Raw genomic sequence first — 25,807 nt, forward strand, 5'->3', positions numbered from 1 at the left:
CCACGTCATTAAAAACACCTCGCCTCCACGTCATTAAAACACCTCGCCGCCACGTCATTAAAAACACCTCGCCGCCACGTCATTAAAAACACCTCGCCGCCACGTCATTAAAAACACCTCACCGCCACGTCATTAAAAACACCTCACCGCCACGTCATTCAAAACACCTCGCCGCCACGTCATTCAAAACAACTCATCACATATCGCAATGAAGATGGGCTTGTTTTAACTGAGGATATGTACGCGATTTGACGTGTTGTCCATTGGATAAGCAGAATTAAAACATTTATTTGTAATATTTGTGATATTACATTTTTATAAGCAATGGAAGTTGAAGATTTAAGTTTAGAAACAAAAGTTTTTATTTTTTTAAATTTTTTTTTATTTTTTATAAAACACCCTTACAACACACACCGTAGAGGTCGGTACAGCTTGGAAATTTGGTTCGGTTTCACAAAAGTTTGAGGGAGTAGTTCAATGACAACACAGGCTGTAATATATATATATACACCTCTTCCATACTCCTCTAGCGATGTATTGACGGTTTTTGACGTTTGCACGTTGTCCACGCTGGAGAGACTCATTGGTATTGCATTGCTGTTTACGCTATCGCTGATTATATTCACCAATAAGTGATGAAACTGGTCCAGTCGCTGAGGGGAGTGAAGAGCATTGGGATTGTTGTGTGTGTACTGTGTGTGAACGTCTTTATAGTTGTTGAGGAGCTCTGGGAAGTGTTTGAAACAGCATTTAGCACTTACCTTGCGTAAGTCTTCTTGGGTTACTTTATGCAGCTATTTTGGCGAGAGGAGCATGGGAGAGTTTAATTCATTTATATAATCCTAGCCACCTTGATGTAGTCAATGAGTTGAGAGCTGATTGGCTCTTCCCTCCATTCACAGGTGAGAGATGTGGGTGGGTCTATATATATATATATATATATATATATATATATATATATATATATATATATATATATATATATATATATATATATATATATATATATATATATATATATATATATATATATATATATATATATATGAAGCCTGGTGTTGGCGCAGTGGTTAGGGCAGCGGCTTGGGATCCAAAAGGTCCTGAGTTCAAGCCCCGTTGGGTCACTGAATTAATACACCAGGGGGTTGACTCAGCCTGTCATCCTTCCGAGGTCGTATACTGGTACAAAATGAGTACCAGTATACTGGGCTAGTGTATACCCCGGTTAAAATAGGTGTACCATATCCCTGTCATAAGAGGCGACCAGGGTTGCGTCAGGAAGGGCATCCAGCGTAAAACATGTGCCAAATCACTATGCGGATCATACGGATGATCCGCTGTGGCGACCCCTCACGGGAGCAGCCGAAAGAAGAAGAAGAAGAAGAAGAAGAAGAAGAAGAAGATATATATATATATATGTATATATGTATGTATTTATATTTCTATTTATTTATGTATATACTAGACGACCTGTGAACCCGTTGGGTTCCCATTATGACAGCGGTTGATTAAAAAAATCATTTCAAGAAAAAAAAAAAAGATAGCTCCAGCGAACTATACCGCTGAGGTTGTTTGCATTGATCAAATTCTCCCGAAGAGGACTTTACTGAATCGGGAATAGATTTTTTTTTAATAATTTTTTTTGTTGCCTGATTTGAACAAAACTTGATACTGCACACCACAGGAGAATGGTAAGTAAGGTGGCACTAAAATTTTTGCGCCTATCGTGTACCGTTTTGGCTGTATTTCGGGGATATATATATATATATATATATATATATATATATATATATATATATATATATATATATATATATATATATATATATAATACATAGAAGATGAGAGTTTTAGTAATACGAGGTCCATCTAAAAAGTAACGGGACTGACTTCACAGAAATTTTATTCCAAAAAATATATTGAAATCACAGCTTATCCCCTTCAAAATAGTTTCCCTCCAGTCTCACACACTTGTCCATCCTCTTCTTTCATGCTTCGATGCACCCCCGGAAGGCTTCTTCTGGAATCCTCCGGAGCTCCGTCGTCAAGGCCCTTTTGATGGCCTCCACATCAGGAAATTGGGTCCCCTTGATCACCCCTTTGAGCTTGAGGAATAGGAAAAAAAAATCACAAGGGGCCAAGTCTGTCGAATACGAGAGTTGCTCCAGATTTGGCATGTTCCTCTCCTCTAAAAACTGTCGGATGCTCAGGGCACTGTGAGCAGGGGCGTTGTCATGGTGGAGCACCCAGATGTTGTTCTCCCACAGATCCCTCCTCTTGTCCTGGACTGATCTCATGAGGTGCCGGAGGATCTCCTTGTACAGGTATTGATTCAATGTTTGACCCTGTCGTAGAAACTCGAAGTGGACGATGCCCTTGATGTCAAAAAACGCGATGAGCATCACCTTGGCCTTCGACTTCGACATCTTTGCTTTCTTTGGTGTTGGTAATGCTGAACTTTTCCACTGATGACTCTGCCATTTGGTCTCCGGATCGAATATCGAATATCGATAATGATCGAATATCCTCGATTCATCGCCAGTAATGACTCTCCCGAGCAGGTCTGGATCGTCCTCGAGGCGCTCGATAACGTCTTGACAGACAGTGACTCTTGTTTCTGTTCCTCGGACAACAGCTCGGGGACCATCTTTGCACACACCTTGCACATTTCGAGATTTTCAGTGATGATGCTCCAGGCAGTGTCCTTGTTGATGTACAGTTCCTCAGCAATCATCCGCACCGTAAGTCGACGATCTGTGCGCTCCATCTGCTTCATACGCTCGATGTTGTCCGCCGTTCTGCTCGTTGAATGTTTTCCAGACAGTGGATGGTCTTAAATCTTCTCCCATCCTTCTTTGAACCTCTTGTGCCATTCAAATGCATGTGTACTTGACATCGTTTCTTCCCCGTGGACTTGCTGCAGCATTGCGAAGGATTCGGAAGGTGTTTTGCCAAGCTTGGCAAGAAACTTCAGATTGGCTTTCTGCTCACGACTCGAAGCGCGACGACTCAGACTAGACAACGTGTAAAGCACGACTTGTAAAAAAATCACACGAGCGCAATCAACCATCACCAATCGTGTATGTGTATATATATATATATATATATATATATATATATATATATATATATATATATATATATATATATATATATATATATATATATATATATGTTGCGAAAGACTGTGACACAACCTGTTCATTCAAGTTGTCAATGGAGCACACAGCAGGCTCAGTCCCGTTGCTTTTTAGACAGACCTCGTATATAGAAAAATATATATAGATATATATATATATGTGTGTGTGTGTGTGTGTGTATATGTATATGTATATATATGTATATATATATGTGTATATATATGTATATATATATGTATATATATGTGTATATATATATATATATGTATATATATGTGTATATATATATATATGTATGTATATATGTATGTATATATATATATATATATATATATATATATATATATATATATATATATATATATACACACACGTCTGAAAAACACAAACAGTGAAGCCTTGTTGATGGCCTCAAGACCCGTTAGACATTTAGACAACTATATATGCACACCACAAACTTTTGATAGTCTTCTTGCAAAATACAGACTTTACTTTTTTTTCCATCAAGTAATGTGCAAACTCCACCTTCCCCGAAGGGTGGGTACTCTGCTAGTTAACAAGAAATTGAATACAGTACAAGCAAATATGTCAAAACTTGTAATGGCACTGGATAGCAAAAAGTCCCAGAAATGCAATGCTTTTTAATTCTGCCACAATGCTTATTGGTGTTAGCTTATTTGTAAATAAATAAATCATATCAAAATACTTTTTTCTTTTTTTTTTGTGGGAACTTATGTGCAGACAGTTCACTACTGGACACGAGAAGAAAGAAAAGGCGGTCTGACTCGATTGATTGCACCCCACCAGAATATATTCTACCAGATAGCAAAGAGCTGCCACTCCTACCTCTTCAACCTCAAGTCCAGGACAATCGGGTACTTGTGAATTCCAATTCCACTTCTTGTGTTTGCTTGTGTCCATTCATCTTTGTTTGGGGCCCTTGTGTTTTTTTGATAATTTGCTGACATAGCAGAAGAACATGAAACAAGCAATGACAGCTCAGTCCCAATTTGCAGTACTTAAAGAGTTTGGCCAGTTGCAAAATTTTTCTCTTCATTTGTTCTTACTTTCTCTAACTCGTATTTTAGCTGCCCCAGAGCCTAAAGGTGATGACGCTTAGTGGCTGGAATCCACCCCCTGGCAGCCGCAAAATGAAGGGAGACCTCCTCTATCTGTATGTGGTCACCATGGAGGATCGTCACGTCAGCATTACTGCAGCAACTCGTGGCTTCTACATGAACCAGTAAGTGTCCCATCATTCAATCAATGGTTAACTCAACAGTGCTATCTCGTCTATTCATAATGCGTTGTGTCCAATTTACCGATCGAAAATGATCAGAACCGGCTTGAGGTCACTGGTAATGAGGATTGGGAATTTTACTCTTTACTCCGTGTTTGACAGATCTACTGCAGAGACATTTAACCCCAAGCCGGCAAGCCCCAGCTTCCTGTCACACTCTTTGGTGGAGTTGCTTGGACAGATCAGCCCAATATTCAAGAAGAATTTTTCTGCTTTGCAAAGGAAACGGTTGGTTTGGCCTTCGAGTCTCTTACTCAAACTGCTTTCTTGACCAGGCATAAATAGAGATATTGCATCATTGTGTAGATGACCTGAAAAGTGGGACAATGGTCTTTCTGAGAAGACTTGCATGTGTGCATGCAGAACACTGAGGCATCCCTTTGAACGGGTGCCAACACCTTTCCAGGTGTACTCGTGGATTGCCCCACAGACAGAGCACACGATTGATTGTGTGCGTGCTGAAGATGCATACACGTCACGCCTTGGCTACGAGGAGCACATCCCAGGGCAGGTCGGGCGGAGTGGGAGTCGACATCTGTGTTTGCACACCTTTCTGGGACTGAGTTGCTGAATTTAGTTTGCAAAGCAGTCCTTCACACTGTAAAACAAATTTATTTTTATTTTTATACTTAACATTTTTATAATTGGTAGACAGAGGGTAATAAAATATGTATAAATAAATAATAGATTTCAGGCAGTCTGACAGAAAGAATAGTGAACAGGTAACGTACTTCCCTGTAAGCCATCCCTCGGATGGATGTGACGTTGGGGACTTCTCTGCAAGCATTAGTTGACGGACCTTAAAGATGCCTACTCTTTGGAAAAGATGCCGTGTTATCACCAGCACCCTGAATACATTGCAGGTTCTTTCTCCAACCAGATTATCTGGTTGGTTAAGCTTGAGCAGCCAGTTAATGAAAGACTAAAAGACCAATATACCTCTTGTGGTGGAACAGTAAGTGTCCGGATTCATTGTGCCCATGAAAGGAGTAGAGTGGACTACATTTCAGACATTAAACTGCAGGAAGGTTTTAATTTGCTTAAATTGGTTGATGTATGTTTTGTTTGAGGCTCTACTTATATTAATTAAAAAAACGACCATTACCTTTTTGAGTACACTGGTGTGATGAAGACATTAAAATTTTCGGGAACAACCCACTGATCTTTAAGAATTGAATATAGACATATTAAGGTTACTGATACAATTCTCACCTTTCATGTCAGCAAGTGCGCAATTCTGGACAATCTTTTAAAGGAGTGTGTGTGTGTGTGTGTGTGTGTGTGTGTGTGTGTGTGTGTGTGTGTGTGTGTGTGTGTGTGTGTGTGTGTGTGTGTGTGTGTGTGTGTGTGTGTGTATTGGACAGTTTCAAAGGCTCATCAAAGAGCATGCCATGGCGAGGTGCACTTTCAACCAAGACCTGCCATGAATTGCTGGATTTTGAAAGGTTTGAGATCAATTTAGGTCAACTTTCTAATTAAATAAAAAAAATTATATACAGAGTGGAGGCTCATAAAGGAGCTGGAACCAGAATGGATCAGGATGCAACAGAACAAAATGAATAGCAGAAGGATTGGGGAAAACAACAGCCAGGTTTAGGGACAAAATAGAGAGAGACTTCAAAGATAAGTGATGTGAGGATGAGGACTAGGGGAGGACACAGGATGTGTGACAAGATGGATAGACACCAGCTCCCAGGAAATAAAACAGGAAATTGGAAAGATGTGGACTTGGGGAGAGCTAATGGGGGTAGGAAAGATCTTTTTTTTTCCCGTCGCATGCTCCCATACCTGACCTCACCTAACCTGACTTGAATGATGATGGTTTTGGGTGGGGGTTGGTCTGAGATGGTGGTGAACAGCGGTCTTGAAAACCTGGAGGGTGGAATGAGATTGAAGAGAATGTGGAAGTTTATTCCCACAGGTGGGAGAAAGAAGGAGCGAATGATTGGAGGTGAACGGTGATTCTGGATTTTGGGAGTTTCACCAGAAGGAAGTTGATGGTGGACCACACGTGCCCTGCAGAAACCTGGGGGTGGGTTGACGAAAAGGGCAGAGTGTGCAAGACCAATGATCTTGAAGGTCCTGGTCTACACGGCATCAAGCGAGCAAGGTGTGAGGCAGAGCCACCAGCCAAAAATGGGAGAGCAGTACTCCATAAAGCTGTGGATAAAGGTCTTGTGTGTGTGTGTGTGTGGACAGGAATTCAGGTGTGCCAATGAAGGATTTTGCTTGACAAAGGATGCTCAGTTGACGACTGCATTGGAGGCCAACTTAGGAATGTGGTTTGCCCAAGAAAAATCTTGGCTGATAGTGAGACCCAAGAGTTTGAGAGACTGAACTTTTACAAAATGGTTGTTAAGAAAGTAGATGGGAAGGTTTTCCAGACAGTCCTTTTGGAGTGTGAGAGTGAGAGATATTCCAAGTGCTTGACCAGCTTGTAATTTTGTCAACGTCTGAAGAGAGGGAAGAGGCTGCTGCCTGTCTGAAGGATGTCACGGCAGCGGGTGTAGTATCAGCAAAGAAATAAAGAGGATTTCCTAGAGAGTCAGAGCTTCTTTATGAAGATTAGGAGTAGGACGGAGCCCATAACACTGCCTTGTGGCACTCCAGCCTTAACAGGGGAGGAGATGAAAGGATCCCATTGAGAGCCACACGTTGACTATGGGAGTGGAGGAAGTCAGTAAGCCATGTGTGAAGCTGGCCTGGATGCCATAGGCAGAGTGTTTGAAGAGGACTGTGGGTTGCCACTGCATCGAAAGCTCGAGATATGTCTGGAAAGACGGCCTTGATCTCATGTCTGACATTGAGGTCCTCCATTCATTGTTGGGAGAAATTGAGTTTGGTGTTGGATAAAATCTCTCAGGCCAGTTATTTATTGTGTGCATGTGAGGGGAGTGGAAAGAGAAGAGAAAAAGAGGTTGGAAGGAGATAGGAATCGGAGCATGTGGAAGGGAAAAAAGGGAATTATGTGAGGTGGGATTTTGAAATAATCTCCTCTTTAAGAACTAAAATTCAGTGCTTTCACACCGAGTTCCTTAAGTAGCTTATGTTCACTCCCTTATTCATTGAACACCGACTAAGCTTGCCCTTTTCACGCGATTTGTTTTTTTGCCTCGTCTTCATTAAAATAAGGGGCATTGTCTTTTAAAAGTTTAACGCTTTTAAAATGAGGGATTTTTTTTTTTTAATACACTATGACTAAACCTCCAATCCCTAACAGTGCATTTATTTTGTGCACAATACTAAGTCAAGCGGTTTTACACCATTACGAGTGATATTTGACTCATCATTAACTGTTAATGCGTCGATCAAAGTGATCTTGCTACATACAAGGCTATTTTAACGCAACTTGTAAAATAATACAAATTGCTCACTGCATTGGAAAACCCCTCTCCTTGTCAAACCTATGTTGTGTACCAATCTACAGCATTTTGTTGAACTCAGAATGCAAAGTGTATTGAAGTTTGTGCAATGTAAATGTTCTAATTTTGAATTCTTTCTTGCGAAATCGAAGATTCGTAAGTGTATTGGTTTGGCTGGCCTGTGATTCTGTTTGTATGTTAATCCCTTACAGGTCACAATTATTTAATACCAGTCTTCATGAAATTTCACCAAATGGCAGAGTTGGTCATAAGCAAGAAGCCTATTTATTTTGAGGTCAAAAGCTCAAGGTCAACATCGGCCAAAGGTCAACTTAGGTCTGTTTGTAAAATCCTCAATTTTCATCCGATTGACTTGAAATTTGAAGAGGATTTACATATCAGGTCACTGAAATCAACCACCAATTATTTTAAGGTCAACAACTTAGGTGGGATTTCTAAAATCTTCAATTTTCACCCAATTGACTTGAAATTTGATGAGTATTTGTATATCAGGTCACTGAATTCAACCACCAATTATTTTTATGGTCAAATTTGTTTTAAGGATTTTGCAAGTATCATGCTCTGCACGACGCCCGTCTTGTTTATTTATTGAGAGTTATAAGGGGGTCTATGTGTGGAGTGAGAATTGATACAGCAGTGGTGGATGTGCTTCATGGCTCACTGGTGGGTCTTGCTTATTCTTTTAGAGATTGAGGCTCATGGAAGTGCCAAATGACAGTGTTGTGGAACATGAGAAGGTTTGGGTTTTGAAGGTAGGGGTATGGCAGTAGATCACAGTGAGAAGATTTATAATCAAAACGAAGTATGATAGAACATTGGTGCTTTTCTAACTTGTTTATATCAAATCAAAATGGGACCAAACAGCACAGCACAGAATTGGCAGCGAATATAATATTGTGTAGTCTTGGGAAGAATTTGCTTGGCTTCATGTATTTCCACAAAAAAAAACCGCCAAGTAATTATCCTTCATTCTCCACGAGGTCTTTGGTATCGTTGTTGTCAATCTGACGAGTAATCCGAGGTTCACGCAAGCTGCAATAAAAGCTTGGTCTTTAATTAATCGTGTGTGTCTCAAAGTGATGCTTTTATTGGCTTATTTAACTGCAATTGCACAATGAGAGTGGTTGTTGAGGGCCTATAGTTAAGCAAGTGACGTCTTGATTTTCATTTTGTTTGGGTAGCCAAGGTTACACAAAATCCTGAAAATGAAAATGTTGTAGGTGCTACGGCATGGAAAGATAGGTGCATCAGAGAAGGCTGACTAACACGTTACAATGTAAAATTGCACCAGTACGCACTGGCAAATAAATCCTCAGGACCGAGCAGCTGTGCACATATTTAGTCTTTGGTTCAGGATAATCATCTTGACACAGGTATGAAGCCTTGCATTGTCACTACAAGCCTTCTGGTTGCTCTTATCAACCTCTGTTCTCATGAAAAGGTATTCACTAGTTCCAGTGCAAAATAGTGGTCTGTGTTGGCAGCAAAAGATGATAAAAACAAATACGAACGTGGTTGATCTGTCATAGATAAAAACAAGGTGCTGATGTTTTGGGCTTTACTCTTTGTCAAAGCAGCTCTGTCTCTCTGTCTCTCTGTCTCTCTGTCTCTCTGTCTCTCTGTCTCTCTGTCTCTCTGTCTCTCTGTCTCTCTGTCTCTCTGTCTCTCTGTCTCTCTGTCTCTCTGTCTCTCTGTCTCTCTGTCTCTGTCTCTCTGTCTCTCTGTCTCTCTCTCTCTTGTCACCTTTAAGTTAGAACAAACATAACATTCAGTTGAGATGTAATATGGGTGGAGGTATATCCATCGACACATTCTTGTTTTCTCGTTCGGTTTTGCATGCTGACTTGGTGAGAAAAAGAATTGGAAGATTATAAATGTTGGGGGGCTATCAGGTTTGCAGGAAGTGGGCTACTGAGTAATGCCCAATGATGTCCTAATGATTGACAGACCCGAGATTGGAATGAAGAGATTCAGACGACGCGAGAACTTCCGAAGAAGAATCTGCCAGAAAGGCTCGTGCGAGAGAGAGCTATATTCAAGGTAAGAAGTATTGCTTGGCCTGGCAATCATGTAAATTTTCACATCATCATCTCTACTCACATTGCTTTACCATTCAAACTGCAGGTGCAGAGTGATTTTGTTGCTGCCGCAACACGTGGCGCAATGGCTGTTGTGGACGGAAATGTAATGGCAATAAATCCTGGAGAAGATTCTAAAATGCAAATGTTCATCTGGAACAACATCTTCTTCAGCCTTGGCTTCGATGTCAAGGACCACTACAAGGAATTTGGTGGAGATTCTGCTGCATATGCGGCCACTGCACTGGACCTGGATGGCGTTCGTGCGTACAGCGCTTTGGACACGGAAGGCCTCTACACACTTGGCACGGCGGTTATAGACTATCGTGGATACCGTGTCACTGCTCAATCTATTATTCCAGGTATCTTGGAGCGTGAACAAGAGCATTCCGTTGTTTATGGCTCTATCGATTTTGGGAAGACTGTTGTGTCACACCCGAAGTACTTGGAGCTCCTTGAGAAGACTGCTGTGCCTCTGAAAGTAAGCAACACTTGCATTTCAAAATTGGGCATTGAGATATTTTTTTTTTTTAAATTTTTAAAGCAGTGAAGCCACTTCAATATTTGGCTATTTCCATCCTTCCTTCCATCAAAAATGAAGAAGAACCTTTCTACCCCAACGTGTTAAATTATCGAGGGTTCTAAAGGGTGATTATAAATGTAAAGGGTGATTGTACATGTAAAGGGTCACTGTAAAGGGTTGGAATGGGTGATTGTAAATGTAAAGGGTCACTGTAAAGGATTCTAAAGGGTGATGGTTGAGGGTTCTAAAGGGTGGTCGTAAAGGGTTCTAACGAGTAATTGTAAAGGGTTGTAATGCATTGTAAAAGGTGAATGTAAAGGGTTCTAAAAGGTAACTGTAATGGGTTCTCAAGGGTGATTGTTAATGGTTCAAAAAAGTAATTGTTCAGGGTTCTAAAGGGTAATTGTAAAGTGTTCGAATGCATTGTGAAGGGTTCTAATGCATTCTAAAGGGTAATTGTAAAGTGTTTGAATGCATTGTAAAGGGTAATTGTAAAGGGTTCTAATGCATTCTAAAAGGGTGATTGTAAGAGGTTCTAAAGGGTGATTGTTAAAGGTTCTAGAGGGTTATTGTAAAGGGTTCTGAAGGGTAATTGTAAATGTAAAGGGTAATTGCAAAGGGTTGTAAAAGGTTCTAAAGAGTAATTGTAAAAGGGTTCTAAAGGGTAATTGTAAAAGGGTTCTAAACGGTAACTGTAAAGGGTTCTAAAGGGTAATTGCAAAGGGTTGTAAAAGGTTCTAAAGAGTAATTGTAAAAGGGTTCTAAACGGTGACTGTAAAGGGTTCTAAAAGGTAACTATAAAGGGTTCTAATGCGTTCTCAAGGGTGACTGTAAAGGGTTGGTCTTAAGGGTCATTGTAATGGGTTTTAAAGGGTAATAGTAAGGAGTTCTCAAGGGTCATTGTCAAGGATTCCAATGGGTTATTGTAAAGGGTAATAGTAAGGGGTTCTAAAGGGTTCTAATGGGTAATTGTAAAGGGTTCTGAAGGGTAAATGTAAAGGGTAATTGTTAGTGGTTCTAAGGCATATTCTAAAATCTAAAGGGTTTCGTGTGTTTCTAGGCTTTGCGTATTTCATATTAAAAATGCCGAACTGAACAGCTTCCTTTGGACACGGTTTCGATTTTTATAAGCAGGCCGAACAACTAAAAAGAGAAATGGATTTCAATCTAAGCTTGGAGAACTTCCTCATTTAGTTTTTGTATCCTGATGAATGTTCTGTTGAAGGCCACTTTAATATCCAGCTCTTTTCTTTCTTTCTAAATGTTGGTTTCTGAACGTTTTTCTCCTTTTTGCAAAATAAATTGATGCAATGTGAGCCTTTACTTTTTGGTCTCGATCAAGTGTCCTTCAGTAGCTTATTTCCCCCTAATCCTCTTCCTCACAGATTCTTCGCCATAAAGTTCTCAACGAGAATGCTGAAGCCGTAGAACTTTGCTCTGCTGTTGAATGCAAAGGAATCATTGGAAATGACGGGCGATATTATATACTCGATCTACTCCGCACATTCCCACCCGACGTCAACTTTTTGCCTGTGGCAATGTCTGCTTCTGGCGTGAAGCAACCTGGCAAGGAGGTTGCGAAGGCAGAAGTGCATCGCAGCTTACCTGTTGAGCCGGAAATGCTCGAATTTGCAAGGAATCATCGCCACAGCCTCTGCTGCTTGAGGCAGGAACTTCTTGAAGCTTTTGTGGATCACAGGTAACATCACGTTTAACAATTGTTGGTGTGTTTTCTAAGATCAAGATTGGAATTCTGAACGTTCCCTGCCTTTCTGAGGTGGAAGTGTATCCATGCTTGTCGTACCTTTGATTCACCAATTTTTGTTGTTGTTCTTCATCTCGGACCTTCTTAAAGAGTATATTTTTTTTGAAATACACACATTTCAGCATGCTGGTCCTTACTCAAATTGCGGTCACTTACGGATATTTTACTGTTGGTAAACTGGTCAAGTTGGGTCCACATCTCTTGAGCGGACCAACTCCTTGGTTGGATATGAGGAGCTAAACAACCGCAACAGTTTTACAGACTGATGGTTAAAGGGGAACAGGCAGACCAAAATGCATGGACACAAGATGCAAAGGGTTGTTGAGTGCGAGGAATGGAATAGGAATGTTGATTGAATAAATGGGGAAGGGTGGAAACCAAATTGATGATCACAGATTAGAGAGTTGGAGAAAAGATAATAGTTAAGGTCGAAAGCAATGATTAGATTCCATCACTTTCCTTATCATGGGAAGAAGACTGACCAGTCTGTATTGGAGTGGAACAGAGTTGGAACCATAATTGTGAACATTAGGGATATTGGCATCATTCCAAGGTTAATTCAGCATGTATATATTGTATATATGCATACACATGCAGTAAATCCCCAAATATCAAGGGGGTTAGGTTTCTGGAAAATGTCGCGATAGTTAAAACCGTAGTCATAAAAACCAAGAGCCAATGGGAAAAGGGGGATGAAGGATCTGTTCCTGGGTTTTGAGAAAATATCGAGGAAGGTGGACAGCATCCAGAAATAAACACGTTACAATTGAAATAAACATGGGAATATATATGCATAAAGCATGTTAACATTGAAATAAACATGTAAATACAATGTGGATGTCGAACTTGTGACGGCTGTGTTGGATCATCGGGAGGATGACAAATTCACCTGCTGTATTGCCACATAGAAGAAGGGTAAAACAATTATTAGCCTCCTTGATCCAGAGCAGATCTTCATTGCTTGGAGGGGAAGGTACGAGATTGTATTCTCTTCCAAAAGAATCCTGGCTCTTCAGCGTGAAAATCCTTCTCCGGCATAAATCCCTTCACCTCCATTCGTTCCATGAGCCATGGTTGAACTGGAGCCTTCGGCCCGGGGTTCCCCGTAAAAACGTTGGTAAATCTAAAATGATTTCTCCCGTACACCAATCCACTCAACGGCTTTTTTTTCTTCTGTTTGGTCCTCGAGCCAAACATTAAGCGCCTTTTCCATCCTTTCAAAATGAGGATTATGGGACAGGAATGAGCATTTTTTTCACTTTGCTGGTAGGAACAGATATTTGCACGGATATTTGACTCACGTTTACACAGAGTTGATTCATTGATCCCTTAATGGTGGCCTACAGATGCCACACTTTCACGTCTTGCCAATGTATCTAACAACTCCATTAAAAAAACAAAAATGTCATTTGCACAATTTGCACAATGTCATTTGCAATTTGCACTCCATTTGCACAATGTCATTACCTTTCTCTGCCTTTTGACACGATTAATTTTGTTGATCGCTTTACGTTTGGGTGCCATTATTAACTTTTTTGTGTCTACGAGATCTTGTCGATGTAGTATTACAGGATCTTATGTAATTTCCTGTTCAATGACTTTCTTATTAAATTTAGCTTTGTTCGGATGCAAACAGTGGCTCATCTTCGTTCAAAAACCGTTATTGGCCAAAATGAAACACTGTACCGCAATAACTAAATCGGAACACAATTGGTTGCCCACGATTTGTCGAAACCTACAATATTAGAACCCACGATATTTGAGGGTTTGCTGTATATATTACTTTTTTAACCCCCATGCCCTTCCAGCCAAAGAAAGCTGCATAAAGCCACACAAAGTAAGCCCTTTGCCATTTCAAAACCTACCTGGGTTCCTCTACAGCTGCAGACATTTGCAAGTAGCACATCCCAATGTGAATCCCAATGCTACATGCCCCCCACCCCCACCCCTGCCACACCACTCAGCCGCCGGATGGGTTTCATCACTTGTTGGCAAGCCATCAACTCGTAGACAGAAATGCGCACCACAGTGGCTCCCAAACATGTCCCATGTGAGATGCCAATAGCAATTAACATATAATTTACAATACCCAATCACATCTCTCAGCCGTAATAGTAGGGGATAAACAATCAGCACTCACCTGTTCAATTACCCCCAGCTGGCTAGGATTTTAATAAATTAACTCCCATTCTCTCTCGGTGAAAAATGTGCATAAAGCAACCAAGAAAAGTTGCATGAGGTAAGCTCTTACCTTGTTTAGGGGTTAAATTATTAAAATACTAGCCATCTGGGATAATTGATTAGATGAGAACAGAATCCACCACGGTACGACCTCTTGAATACTTGGACAGAAGGCTTGCTATCTGTAAGGATACCGAAACGGGCAAATGTGTTTCAGAATCACAATTCAGAGTGCTTCTACTTCACATGGTAAACAGGTGACTTCACATGCCTGAAGTTTAGTGCTGAAGAATCTCGTGAGGCGTTGACTCCCATCGCGTTCAACGTAAAGGGTGGCACCAATACGCCACCATATTTCTTTACAGTTCCATCTATGATGATCTACAGTTGATCTTCAGAGCGGGATAGGAGTTTAGAGTGGTTGGAGGAGAGGACCTCCTGAGCTGCATGAAAGGTACTGTTTAAGTTATTGGTTTAGTCTATCCTCTGTGTGGACTGTCGGCTGGTGAATGCTTCATCAAGTGAGGAAAGTACATTGAAACACCTGGGAATAACACAGGCTAGAACTTTGTATGCTCCAATAAAAAAGTCTCAAGCCATGGATGTTTTCGTGTGGGAACATATCGATAGCATAGAGACATGGTGTGGACTTGCTTGAATAATTCTTTGATGCCAAATTCATTTCAAGACAGTGGTGGACATGTGACCAATAATAGTCTTCAACACCGACAGATTGCGGTGGTTTGGTTGTGGAGCAGCCTGTAAGAGTCATTTCCAGTTTACAAGCAGCTCTTTGATATTTTACACAGCGCAATTGAGATTGTCAGCGAGTATGACCATGACACCTTGTTCGCGCAAGCCACCAAGCATGTGCCACATCAAGTCTTCTTAAAGCAGTTTCGGAGGCCAACATATCCATGGTGGAATGTGCGTAGACGCAGACCTCTCAATGGAGGTGTCGTCACTCCACAGTATGCCTGGTGTTGGCTTCATGGTTCGGGTGTGCGGGCTTGGGATCCTAGGGTCTTGAGTTCAAATCCTGCTCAGCTGTTGAATTAGTACCAGGTGGGGTTAACTCTGTCTGTCAGTAAAATGAGTGCCAGCATGCTGGTATGCTGTGCCGGAGTGGTGACCCGTCCAGGATTGTGCTCAATAGCCAAGGAGACTGCTGAAGCAGCACCAACTCTCTGCACAGAGTATGGTCCCAATCTTCTCCTCCTTTCCTCTATCGTTACACACTATCGAAAGAAAACTCTTCCAGGATGTTGGCAACTTGCTGGGCCTTGGCCATATATTTTCATTCTTCTGGTAGATGCAGTATGTACACTTACTTGAAGTGCCGATCTGCACATCCTGCTTGGTCGCACAGTGAACTTTTTTTGTGGTCATTGTCGCTGGCTTTTCCTTGAAGCAGAGACAAACTGTGGGCTAAAGGGTCGATGTTTGAGACCATTAGTGCGAAACATGGCAGCTAACATTACTTTAGCATCATCAGTCAAGTTGATCTCATCGAGTAATGAGGCTAAAGCTTGAGTTGTCTCTCGTTTGATGGACTAGCAAGTTGCACGTGCCCACATTGGATTCTAAACGGGGTAGGGATGTAGGTGGCAAAAATGCAAATGGAATCTTCTGTCATGGAGCCAGCAAGCGGGGAACAACAATTCACATTTATTGGCACATCTGATGCAATTTAAATGGTCTTATGACAGTGAGGTGCTCCATTTGAAACTGTTCAATTATATGTAGCTTTTTGATGCCCAGGGTCCGTAATAAAAAATTGTTTTGGTATCAAAGCTAGTTACCAATTTCAAATTGATAGAACGTGAGAGTGTACAAGCGCAGTTCCGTTTCATAACTCTGCTTGACTAATTCAGGTAAGTGCAAGTGTATTTGCCTCGACCTGGTGAGAACAATGAAGGAGACCGCTCCTCGTCTTCTGTTATATCTTCTCCATGGTGGGAAATGCTGCCATCACCATGCAATCGGTTGGCCTCAATGAGACATCAACCATGGATTCGAGATTCAAGATTTTTGTTGCCAGTCAACCTCGGTTGATGGCAATTTGATTTGGCACATTACAGCAATCAACCAACTATACATCATTTTACAGTTCGGAAAACAAAGCAGAGACAGATTACACATACAATATACAGGAGACAGTAAATAAATGCATATTGGCACATCAAGTGTGTGAAGTCAGTATATTCGCTGAATACCAAGTGCTCGGTTTTCATTGATTAAGTGCTAAAATCGGTTGCTGAGTGTTCAGAGTTCTTACTGCTGTTGGGAAGAGGCTGTTTTTGAAGCGTGTTGTTCTGGCGGTAAGTGATCTGTAACGTTTTCCGGAAGGGAGAAGGTGAAAGAATTGATGTGCGGGGTGAGAGTGGTCTTCAATGATCTTCCTTGCTCGTTTGGTGGACCGTTTTCAGTGCAAAGTGGCGATGGAGCGGAGTTCACAGCCGATTATTTTTGCAGCCTTGATGATGATCCTTTCCAGTCTTTTCTTTGTGTGTGCATCAGTGTTTCCATACCTTACTGTAATTGATGAGGTTAGAATGCTGTCCATTATCGTGGTGTTGAACTTTACCAGCAGCCGGCGATTCACTTTAAACTTTTTGAGTTCACGCAGAAAAGACATTCGTTGACTGAGCTTTCTTGATTATGTCATCTGTGTTGATGTCCCATTTGAAAGTATTGGTGATGGTGGGGCCAAGGAATTTGAAAGAGTCGGTTATATCTATTGTTTGGCCATCAATTTTGATTGGAGTTTTGAGGTTTTTATTCCGTCTGAAGTCTATTATTATTTCTTTGGTATTTGTGGCATTGAGCAGATTGGTGTCAGAGCACCACTTGACTGCTCTACCAACTTCCTGCCAGTAGTTGTCCTCATTTTTCTTTGTAATGATTCCAACAGTTGTGGTGTCCTTAGCATATTTCAATATTTTTTTTGGAGTTATCAAGAGATACAAAGTTATTGGTGAAGAGTGAGAGAAAGCGAGACAGCCTTGCGGAGCAACCGTGCTTCGAGACAGGGGAGGTGATGTCAGTTTGTTTACCTTCCCAACCTGATGCCTGTCAAGCAGAAGTCCAGAATCCAGTGGCACATTGAAGTGTCGATGTTCAGTGAGTTTATCGAACAATTTGAAGTGGTTTATGGTGGTGAAGGTCAAGTTAAAACCAACAAAGAGGATGCGTGCAGATTGATTTGGTGAATCCAGATGTTGGAGTGTGTGGTGAAGTACCAGGTTCACTGCATCGTCAGCACACCTGTTCACTCGGTGAGCAAATTGCAGGGTATCAAACTGATGGGACTTCCTGGATTTTTAAGTAACACAGAACCAAGCATTCAAATGCTTTCATGGCCACTGGTGTGAGGTTGATTATGTCTGCAGTTATTGAGACGTGAGATTTTGGATGATTTAGGAATGGGTATTATTGCAGAGTATTTGAGGCATCTTAGAACTTTGCACTGTAGAATGGATGTGTTGAAGATGTCTGTGAATACGGGGACTAGTTTGTGGGCACAAGCCGTTAGCACCGAGTGGGGAGAGATTATCAGGTCCTGCTGCTTTATTTGTGTTTTGTTCGAAAGCGTGGGAATATTGTGATTATCTCTGCCTCCGTACGTCCATCTGTCTTACCCTGTAACTCCTCCTACACCATTTGAAATAGGAACTTGAAACTTTGGAACATAGTAGATATACGTATGGGGAAGTGCACAACACTTTCGGATTTTTAATATGACCCCTAGGGGCCGGGCCAGAGGGGTTGGGGGTCATGGGGGTCGATTAAAAAAGAAAAATTGTCATAGCTTTTTTAATCAAACATATTCATGAGTTATACATTTAACATTTTTTTTAAACACATGATGATCAGAGGGTGCTTGGGGGGGGTAGGGGGTGCTTCGCGGATAGGGGGTCAAAATAGCTCCTCCTACACCGTTTGAGATAGGAACTTGAAACTTTGGGACATAGTAACTATATGTATGGGGAAGTGCACAACACTGTCGGATTTTTGATATGACCCCTAGGGGCCAGGCCAGAGGGGGTGGGGTCATGGGGGCTGATTTTTTTTAAAGTGTATTTACCATTGCACATGGTAAATTCTTTTATAAAGAACTTACTTATGTGGCCCCCATGAGTGACAGTCACAGGTTTTACTGTATTTATCGAATTGATTATGAATAATTATAATTAATATTATACACAGTTCATTCCTATGATTAAATTGATGCACAGTTCTATATTGCTGGACAGTGTTAAATTAATGTTTCTTGAAATGTTGACATGCTTGCAATGACTTCTGATTTAGTAAACATAGTAAATCTTTGGTCATAAAGCACATCAAATAGAAAAGAATAGTCAATCCATTTTGCAAGATAAAATTTCACCTTGCGTTAATGGGACAAAGCAGTGCGCGTGGGAATATGCGATGGTGTGCCATCGACAACGTAGTTCTCGTTGAAGATTATATTCACCTCATATGGTTGGATCATGAAAGGCAGAGAGGGATTGAGAGGTTGGTGGTGGTGGTGGTGTTGGTTGCTGGCATGGTGCGGTATTGGATTTGTCGAATCTCCCTTCAAACTCGAGCTGATTCGGGAGCGTGGGATCATCACTGATCGTGGGTCGGGGTTTTTTTTCTTTTCTTGTAATTCATGATTCTTTGAAGTTCTTGCCAGACTCTGTGGTGGTCGTTTGCATTGAATTGCTCCTCGAGTTTCTTTCTGTCGTTAACCTTCCCCTTGGAAATTGCTTCCCCTTGGTTTGTACTTGGCAGTTTTGTATTGCGTCCTGTCACCATTAATATAAGCAGAGTTCTTTTTATTGAGCAGTAGTTGTAAGTCCTTCGTAGACCAGGGTTTATTGTTGGCATATGAGGTCACTTTTCGATGCAATGCACATGGTTTCACAGAAATTAATTTATGATATTACATTGTCTGTATATTTGTCCAGACTGTTGCGTGCAGCACTGAAGGTATTCCAGTCTGTGCACTCGAAACACCCCAGCAGAGTTTCCTTGCCATCCATTGTCCATGACTGCACTGTTTTGGTCTTCGGTTTTGATGTTTTTAGTTTTTGCCTGTACAACAGTATCAAATGGCTCATAGCATGATCACATCTGTCCAGAGGGCTCCACCTTCACAAGAGCGGAAGACCACAATTTCCTTAACACAACCTTTGGTGTTGATGGGAGGCATTGTTTGTTTGTTTATTATCTTGCCAAAACGAAGTTTTTGCAAGATATGTTAGTCAGCTTGTATGTTTTTTTTTTTGTTTGTCTGTAATCACATCTAAAAAATTCTGCAGAGCACAGTTATCATTGGAAATTTTTGTAACTTCGCATATCAGAGGCCTATAGAGGTCCCTTTCAGCACACAAAATTTTGAAGGTCAAGGTCAAAGGTCAAGGTCACTTTGTCGCAAATAAGGGGAGTCGACGAAACCCTTATTTTTTGAGTAACTGATCGGATCGTCTTCAATCTTCATGGGAATATAGTTCATGGTCTGGCGCTCAGCTGATTAATTTTTGGTGGCGATTGGCCTTGACCTTCATGGTTAGCGCCTAAGGTCAAACATATTTGACCCCAAGGTCAAATTTTCAAGTTTTAGGAACCATATCGTGTAGTACCTCAAATTGAACACCACGATGAGTGCTTTCTAAATATGTCAAGCTTGATACATTATGACGTCATTTGGTGACGTTATGAGGCAAACGCATATTTTTCATGGTTACTCTGTAGAACGATTCTCATCGGAATCTCTCGTAGGCAGATATTCCTCAAGGAGTCGCTCCTGGTGGATAGCAGCTCTGTTCACCTCAGTGTGACCTTAAAGAAGTCACACGTGGTCACCTTTTGACAAGATACGGGTCACCCTGCGGGTGACATTGGTTTTTTATTTGTTTGTTTTTTTTACTACGATAACATGTGACCCAAATAAGGGATTTCAACCAAACTTGGCACAAGTATGGACTGTAAGACAAAGATAAACTGATTGAAATGTGTGGTTCAACATTCAAAGGTCATGTGCCCTTTCGGAATCGTTTTGCAGACCACAAGTTAAAAATATTTCATGTACCTATTTGCCTTTTCTCTGTTGTTCTCTCTCGCTCTCTCTTGCTCTCTTTTGCTCTCTCATGTGAACTGTAGTTTTTCATGTGACCTTTAATTGAGATCAAATGTAATGGTGGGTTGACATCGAACGCAGCCAGAGGAATATCCATCGACGCATTTGCATCAAATTACGTTTTCTCGTTTTCTTTTGTTTGTGTTTTTGTTGGAGTCCAAGGCTCATCGAGGAACTGTTACACAAATCATGCACACACACACACACACACACACACACACACACACACACACACACACACACACACACACACACACACACACACACACACACACACACACACACACACACACACACACACACGCACATTCGACAACACCGGATTTGACTTCAGACGTACACAGCCGGTGACCTTCGAGGAAGTGATGAAACCTCTTCGTGGATGGTTAAACCACATTGTTTTGCATAATTTGAATGTTTTCTTGAACTACAATGCAGTAGTCTAGTGTTTTATTTGTCAAATCCTTTGTTTAAATTTCTAATTGAGACAGCAAAAGCACAAACTTGCCACTTTCCCATTTCTTCTTTCTTCTTTTTTTCAGGAAATTTGAGACCGTCTTTTCATGACCAAAGATCACTTTTTCTTGTATTTGAAAGTTTAAAATCTTGCATAATTTGAAAGTACACAGAGATTTAAAAAATTCTGTTTTAAAATTCATTTTATGTTCACGAACACAAAGTACATTCCAGATTTGTTCTAACAAAGGATCAGTTTATAAGGTTTCATCTCACACCTTTTACCAAGTCCCGTTTACATCGGGTATAGGTAATGTTTGTAGCTGTGTTAATGTACAGAATGTTAGTGTATGTCCAAACATCACTTTGGTTTTAGAGTTTAGACAGTGATGACATCACCTCCAGTCACCACAAATTATGGACAAATAAGCTGAAAATTTGAAAATCAAGAATGAACCAAAGTTTTATTTTTATTTTTTTGTAATACAGTGCTTTGAAAGAACTTAAGTAACGGTGTGCTTGTATGAGGAAATGGAATCAAACTGTGGTCTGGATTGTGGATAAAAATTAACCGGATGCTGGTATAAACTACCAGGGAATCGCAGGGCAAGTGTGCAGGATAATACGTTGTATGAGCAGATGATAGACGGACGGTCGTTGGGGAGGGGTGGAGGCGTGCGGGCGAGAGGGATGGTTAGATTTTGAAGGCTAATGTGCTTATCTCATTTGATACAGGTCTGCAAGCTATTTTGATGTTCTCCATCGATTGTTGAACCCAACCCTTTTCCATTAACTGTACTACTATTTCTTTAACCGCCCCAATTATTACCACCACCTTTTTGGGTTGGCCAAGAAACGGTTTTGGCCCAAGTTTTTATTCATTTTTTTATTATTAACCCTCTGGCTCGGCCTGACATTCAACTGGGTCTGTGAGTGAGCAAGAAGTTGTAATTTGTTTCAGGTGCTGGCGACAACTCGTCTATTCTTCGTGAAAGACAACATGGCATCTTTAACGTCCTCAACAACCAGTACTGGTAGACGGGTCCTCTTGCGTAATGTCCTTCCAATGGACGACACACACACATTGATGCCTCGCCCTGCATGTGAAACGTCAGGGTGACAGGTTATAGCTGGGCTGATATTAGAACCCAGGCTAGTCAGCTCAAAGGCAAGAGGACATACCTTTAAGCTATCCTGCTAATCCTCACCCTGTTCCATAAAATAGGGAAGTCATTTGAGTTCTAACCTTTTTCTGCATTTTTATCTTTGAAACATCCAAATCAGGTATGATTTCTAATCTTAATCAAAGCAACTACATTCCAGAAAACAGCTAAACAATAATAAGGGGCTATTTGCTTTCACTTTAAAAAAAAAAATGAAACACCTATTTCCTGCACTCTTCCCTCCACTCTTGTTGGAAGCAACAAAAGTGGAGGGAATAGGTCAGGTCAGGTATGGGAGCATGTGCCAGAACAGCGCGTCGCTGCGTCGACTTTCCGCCGGTACTCCAGGGGCCTCCGTCTAGCCATCCCCCAGGCAGATGCCAGGCCCATCCCCATCTCCTTGAGATGATGGTCAACCTGCTGCAACCATGAGGCACGTGGTCGGCCCACTGGCCTCCTCCACTCATGAGACTCCCTCGCTGAGAGAATCTGGTAAGCAGGATCAGCGTCAGGAAAACGAGCCACATGTCCATACAGCCGCAACTGACGCTCACGGACTATGCAGGTAACAAATCTCATCCGAGTCTCTCTCAGCAACCGCTCGTTGGACACAAAATACGACCAGCGATAGCCAAGGATTCTCCGAAGACACCTGGTACCAAAGGAATTAAGTCTCCGTCTCAGATCCTTGGTCAGAGTCCAAGTCTCGCACCCATAGAGCAAGACTGGAAGTACCAAGGACCTGAAGACTCGGACTTTCGTCCTCCCACACAGGTACCGGCAGCGCCACACCCCATGATCCAGTGAATCCATGACTCCCCAGGCCCGACCCAGACGTCTATTGACCTCTGACTCGCAGCCAGCAGAGACATGAATATCACTGCCAAGGTAAGTGAATCTCTCCACGACCTCAACATCCTCACCACAAACAGATACAGACAGGACAGCAGCATCCAAGATGTCACCGAAAGCCTGGATCTTAGTTTTGACCCAAGAAACCCGTAATCCCAACTGCTCCGACTCCTCATTCAGCACCTCGAGGGCCCCCAAAAGGATGTCTAAAGTCTCCGCAAAGATGACTGCATCGTCTGCAAAATCAAGGTCCGAGATCTTGACATTCCCAAACGATGCACCGCAACTTGATCTCTCCGACATCCTCCCTAAAATCCAGTCCTGAAAAGTGTGGGGGCAAGTACACATCCCTGACGAACTCCAGTAACAACTGGAAATAAGTCAGAGATGGTACCACCACACTTCACAGCACTCTCAGAACCAGAGTAGAGTTCAGACATCAGATCGATCACTTTTGGTGGCACCCCACGAAGACCAAGAATCCTACAGAGGACATCCCGATTCACTGAATCGAACGCTTTACAGAGATCAACATAGGCTGCAAGCAGCCCCTGCCGAAACTCTCGTCTGCGTTCGGTGAGGACACGAAGTGCAAAGATACGGTCAATCGTTGACCTCTTTGGTGTAAAGCCTGACTGCTCTGGACGCTGGTGCTCAAGCAGATGGTGGCGAACCCTATCAAGAATTATCCGAGCAAAGACCTTGCCCGGCACTGAGAGCAGCGTCACCCCTCGGTAGTTGTTGCAGTCTTGGCGATCACCCTTCCCTTTCCAGAGAGGGACAACAAGGCCCCTCTTCCAGTCAGTTGGGATGATGCCTGTGTTCCAGGCAGAGCAGAAAACTGCATGCAACGACACGAGTGCAGCATTTCCACCAGCCTTGAGAAGTTCAGCATGGATGCCACAGATCCCTGGAGCTTTGCCCCGTTTCAACTGGTTCACCGCAGCCCGTGTTTCCACAAGCGATGGTGGACCACAGTTGATTTGAGGGTCAGCAACAGGGATTGTAACACCCTTGACGTCCAACTCGACAGCTGGGGGATCAGCCTGGTACAACCGCTCAAAGTAACCGGCCCAGCGGGCCTTCACTTCAGACTCCTCTGTCAAGAGCCTACCACTCTCTGCTCGAACTGCAGTGTTCCGAGGGATGGGCTTGGATGAACGTAATGCGCGAATTCCCCTGTAAGCGGGACGAGAATCACCTGTCCACAGGTGATGCTCTACCCCCTCACAGATTCCTCGTACATAGGCCTCCTTGTCCACCCTCAGTGCACGTACAGTTTTACGCCTCAGCTCCCTGAACAGCTCAGCTCTGCCATTCAGCCTGGCCCTGCGACTCTGGTCAATGGTATCTAGTGTCCCTCGAGAGACAAAATTCTTCTTTGCCCTGCGGTGAGTTCCAAGACATCCACCGGCAACATCAAGCACGGTGGTCTTGAAAGCGCTCCACAACTCTTCAGGACCCCCCAAAACACCCAGACCCCCCAAGTGTCCACTCAGCCTGTTCGCAAACTCCTCAGCTACTCTCTCATCCCTGAGCTTGGCAACATCCAGCCTAGGCTGGGATGGTACCATTCTCCAAGATTTAAGGTGCAGCTTTAGAGTTGCTACAACAAGCCTGTGGTCAGTATTGAGGAACTGAGCACTCCGGTAGACCCTGCAGTTCTGGATCATCCTCCAACGACCGTCAATGAGGACATGGTCAATCTCCTTTGCCACACCGCCAGCGTTGGAATACCAAGTCCAGCGATGAGCTTGTGGGCGCTGAAACCATGAACCAGCCACCCTAAGTCCATGACTTCTTGCAAAGTCCAGGAACTTAGTGCTATTCTGGTTCATAGTTCCTGACCCATGGGGACCAACACACACCTCATAACCATCCCTATCAGTTCCAGTCGATGCATTGAAATCCCCCAAGACTAGAAGTGTATCTCGTCTGGGGCACTGATCAACCACAGACTCGAGTGTGGCGTAGAATGCGTCCTTCACGGTGAGATCACTCGCCTCAGTCGGAGCATAAACAGAGATCAGGGAAATGACACCTAAGTAGTGACGAATCCTTAATCTCATAATACGCTCGTTGACCGGTGTTACCTCAATTATCATTGGGGTCAGCTTATTGGACACAGCGACAGCAACTCCTTGGGTATGGTAACCATCAGAGCGACCAGACCAATAGTAGGTGTAACCACCCACCATTATCTCGCCGCAATCTGGTCTCCGAACCTCAGAGAGAGCTGCAATCCCGATGTCCAAATGCTTGAGCTCAGATGATAACAGAGACAGGTGATCATCCTCTCTTAGGGATAGGACATTCCAGGCACCCACCCGAAGGGACCGCCTCAGGTTAACCCAAGGAGACCGCCGTCTGGTGGACGACACCTCAGCACCACTCCGACACACTCTCCCGCAATCTGACCCAGGGATGTTACCCCGTGGTTTCCCTCCGATCAAAGATTGGGGGTCCCGAAGGCTTTGCCCCAATCCTGTCATCCGGTGAGCTGCCCTGCGAAGGGAAGCTGCACAGGAGGTACTCCCACGGAGTGGGTTTTCAGATTTCAGAGGGAATAGGCATTCTTCTTTTTTCATGTCATTTTCACCCTCATCACCACCACCACCACCACCACCACCACCACCACAGTGGTTTTGTCACCCAAATAGGCATTCAGTTAGTGCACCACATATCCCTGAAATTATCTTTTTAATCTAGTAGCTTTTGCTTCAATAGACCCACCTCCACCATGAGGGTCTTATTTCCTTTGTACGCTCATCCAGGGCTGCTCAATCTCCGACTCTTTGTCTGGCTCCTCTCACTCTGAGCTCCACTCAGGTGGCTTACG

At 42.6% G+C, this 25,807-nt stretch overlaps 1 protein-coding gene across 5 annotated transcripts in view; it reads left to right on the top strand.

Annotated features, from left to right (window-relative positions):
- LOC147010740 (clustered mitochondria protein homolog) overlaps positions 1 to 25,807 on the top strand; it is a 96,834-nt gene that overhangs the window by 24,987 nt on the left and 46,040 nt on the right. For all 5 annotated transcript variants that reach the window (XM_085859279.1, XM_085859283.1, XM_085859280.1 and 2 more), the window contains 7 exons: positions 3,882 to 4,015; positions 4,229 to 4,383; positions 4,543 to 4,668; positions 4,804 to 4,951; positions 9,771 to 9,863; positions 9,948 to 10,382; positions 11,810 to 12,123. In XM_085859279.1, the coding sequence (XP_085715405.1) occupies positions 3,882 to 4,015; positions 4,229 to 4,383; positions 4,543 to 4,668; positions 4,804 to 4,951; positions 9,771 to 9,863; positions 9,948 to 10,382; positions 11,810 to 12,123 (1,405 nt within the window). The remainder of the gene's footprint in view (positions 1 to 3,881; positions 4,016 to 4,228; positions 4,384 to 4,542; positions 4,669 to 4,803; positions 4,952 to 9,770; positions 9,864 to 9,947; positions 10,383 to 11,809; positions 12,124 to 25,807) is intronic.

Source organism: Eptatretus burgeri, chromosome 16 (assembly GCF_056783735.1).
Source record: "Eptatretus burgeri isolate ZD-2024b chromosome 16, Ebu_testis_v1, whole genome shotgun sequence".
In the NCBI taxonomy this organism is placed as follows: Eukaryota; Metazoa; Chordata; class Myxini; order Myxiniformes; family Myxinidae; genus Eptatretus; species Eptatretus burgeri.